This window comes from Austrofundulus limnaeus, unplaced genomic scaffold (assembly GCF_001266775.1).
Source record: "Austrofundulus limnaeus strain Quisiro unplaced genomic scaffold, Austrofundulus_limnaeus-1.0 Scaffold360, whole genome shotgun sequence".
In the NCBI taxonomy this organism is placed as follows: domain Eukaryota; kingdom Metazoa; phylum Chordata; class Actinopteri; order Cyprinodontiformes; family Rivulidae; genus Austrofundulus; species Austrofundulus limnaeus.
In genome coordinates this window covers 300,757-304,265 of record NW_013952762.1, presented here as the reverse complement: position 1 = coordinate 304,265, position 3,509 = coordinate 300,757, and the positions used below count along the sequence as shown (strand labels likewise).

The following is a 3,509-nucleotide window of genomic DNA, read 5'->3' as shown; positions in this document are numbered from 1 at the left end:
TGTGTGTGTGTGTGTGTGTGTGTGTGTGTGTGTGTGTGCATCAACCTCCATGGTTTTTAAATATTCATGAATATACTGTAATGTCTTATTTCAGTGCCTTTTATGTTTCATATTATACTTTATTTTGTTGAGCTTCACTTGTGTTTGAAAAAGTGTTTTAGATCTAAAATTAAGCTGACCTGTTCTCCATCACGCCCTTGTTCCTGCAGAGATTTGTCGGGAACGTCAACTCAGAGAGCGTGGTTCAGAACAAGCTGTCCCACCCCGTGAAGACTCGTTTCCTGCGCTTCGTCCCTCTTGACTGGAACCCCAGCGGTTACATGGGCCTGAGGGTGGAGGTGTTCGGATGCTCCTACAGTGAGTAACACCTAGCCTGCAGTTCACACGGCTATCTGAAAGCACTCAGCCTTCCGGAGTTCCACCTCCCGCGTGGTTTCTTCCATTTATTCACCTGCACCGCTGCCATGCTCTTGATGGAGAGTAATGAGGACTATTTCCTCTTCACTCGCTTTTAACGCACTGTTTGATTCTCCAGGCAGCGGTAAAATGAGGGGGGAAAAATCAAAAGGCTGACAGCTAAGGTGTGAATCACATGCACAGTCACATCCCCAATTTAAGCCCAACTCAGCCCCCGAACATCTTCAGGATAGATTCTCTTCCAAAAGCTTTTTTAGAGTCAAAAAGAAAAGTTTAAAGCAACAAAGTGCTTAATAATTCTTCACTTTTTAAAAGTGCAGTTCTATGATTTTTTTATTTGTTTGCCTGTTTGTTTGGATAATGGATGACTGAAAGTTCACATCGACACATACAGATGATGAGGTAAAGAAAATGCTAAAAGCAAAACAAAACAAAACAAACTGTTTTTCTTTTGAAGGAAACAATCATCTTGCACGGTAAAAAAAAAAAAAAACAACCTGCTTAGCTTCATATACGTTATGTTTCTGTGAGCTTTAAACACCTCTGATGATATCACAAACATCCCAGCATAATCAAACAGACCGTCTTCAAGAGTGAAAAATTATTTATTACAAAAATAAGGACACCGGAAGAACCACAGTACAGAAAAATTATTAGAATTGCAAGAAACAAACAAACAGTACCCAGGATTTATAAAATTTAGGGTTTTGGTACCACCTTGATGGAGCAGTTGTTGGATCACATTTGTGTTGTGCCTTTTATACTCAGCTGTGAATTGTTTGGGATAATTGATATAAAAAGCAAGTAAAAACACTAGAAACTTGATACTGCATAGCGGTAACATAATGACCCCCACTCACACAAATGCACCAGAACTCAGAAGTCTTTATTCCTAATAAATGTCTTGTTACTAGGTGCATCCCTAACTGTAGTGGTTTGGGCATTGGTTGACCTGATGGATAGAGCTTCATCAGAGCTAAACAACCAAAGAAATCTGAAGCTCCTATTTTTAAAACGTTTTGAGCTATAACCATTTTTGTATGTCCAGATACCCCTTTTTCAGATAAATTAGGGGTCTGGTGGGGTGGCGGCACTGATTGGTGGGCCTGATGGATAAAGCTTCATCAGAGCTAAACAACAAAAGAAATCTGAAGCTTCTATGTTGAACAGTTTCTGAGTTATAAGCATTTTTGCATGTCCAGACACCCCCTCTTTGAAAGGAGCCCCCTCCTCAAATATGGGGTCTATCATAAAACCGTTGGCTGGCGCAGTGTAGGTCGGATTCATCTACAGTCCTGCCAAATTTCATGTTGATCGGTGCAGCTGTTTTTGTGCTACGGTTGACCAAAAATCACTGAATAAAATAAAATAAAATAAACTGTACGAAAACAATATGACTCCCGCTTACGCTTCACATGCGGGGGTCATAATAATAATTACAGTAGACTAAAATGCAAAAGGTAAACAAGAATCCCAAAACTCCTGCAGGTGGAACTGTGCGGCTATGAAAAGTAGATGTCTAAAAGGTGCAGAACTTCATGTATCAGGGTCGACTGTCTCATGATTTGGACCTTCTGTCAGATCAGCGTCCTGATCTCATAAATTAGGGTTGCCAGACCTCCCTGATTTGGATGACCTGACCCAGGCTAAAGCTGCCCCCAGAAATGTCCATGATTTTAGCATCATTTTGTGGCAGGGCAGTAGTGCAGCAGAGAGAAAAGGACCTGTAAAGTTTTCAGGCTATATCCACTGTTTACTCTAAATTCTCAACTATGTATTTTGGAAGGGGGACTATAAAGTGTGAAGTATTTGAAAATCAATCCCATCGTACTTGACTGCCTAGCTTCGAGCAAAGTCTCTTCAGTTCATAAAAATGAACAAAACCACAACTGTCCCAACTTGATAACAATTAAATACTTTTTTTTGTCTCAGAGTTGAAAATGTCCTCAAAGAACTTTAAAATTAACTTGAGCTCATGTACAGGGACACCAGCATTCATGTCTAAACTTGTTTAGAAACACGCCTCTCCCGAGTTAGCACTGTGCTAACATATTAGCTTCAGCTTATCTTGTTCATGGTGTTCACTTGCTTTAGGTAAAGACCCATAAACCACACAGAACAATGGTCCCAGTCTCCCACAGGCAACAGCACCAGCTGCTCCACTGTTTAACTTTCTGTCCTGTTCCAGCCTCCATTCAAAGACCAGTCCGAATTTACATACCAGTTTAAACAGACCAAAAACACTGTTTTCTCATGAAAATGAGTCAAAGTATTTAAATAAATTTAACAGAAAACGAAATGCATCTGAGACTGTTATATGTGTAAGATTGGGTAAAATATGAATTATTGTTATAACTTAATTAATAAAATATATAGTAATGAAAAAAAATGACAAATCAATGATTTGTTGTTTATGAGTCTCGTTGTAACCTTACCTTTAAATTGAATTCTTTGCATTAGATAAATCCCATTAAATTTTATTAAGGCACAACCAGACGTTGAATTATGTTTGATACACCATTTATTTACAGATTATTATGATAACAAGCTATTGCAGTTCTGTAATGATGACAAGAAAGTTCCAAAATGAGATTGTGGCAGAAAATGACCAAAATAATAACAAGCAAAATATAACAGCTCTAATGTAGCTGTTTGATCCAGATGTAAGAAAATTTAGTGTTCGTTAACTGAAATTGAGACAAAACCACATAAATGCTGAATAGATTAAAATGTGAAGAAAAGAAGGCCATACAACACCAGTGACTGCAGTGAGCGCTGGTTTAATGTTCTCTGTGCAAACAAGAAGGCAGCGCTGAATCAAAACCTGAAGTCCCGGCATATAAATACATGTTCTTCAGCACCTGGTACGCCCACTACTGGCCTATGGCTGAATCGCAGACACTCAGACAAAAAAAACTTGTCTTATGTTTGATTAACGGGTCTTTTTATGTGTTGTGATGGTGTTTCGGACATGTATGATGTATGATGAAATGTCATGTTTCCACTGAAGTGAAGAAAACATTGGGCCTCATGCAAGAACCGTTCGTACGCACAGATTTGTTCTTAAGTTGTGCGTACGAGTGATTTAGGAG

At 38.9% G+C, this 3,509-nt stretch overlaps 1 protein-coding gene across 1 annotated transcript in view; it reads left to right on the top strand.

Moving 5' to 3' along the window:
• Positions 1-3,509, top strand: part of LOC106528129 (contactin associated protein family member 5) — a gene marked incomplete in the record, with an annotated part of 393,708 nt that overhangs the window by 144,322 nt on the left and 245,877 nt on the right. The window contains 1 exon segment of the mRNA XM_014023216.1: positions 210-357. Coding sequence (XP_013878670.1) covers positions 210-357 — 148 coding nt within the window.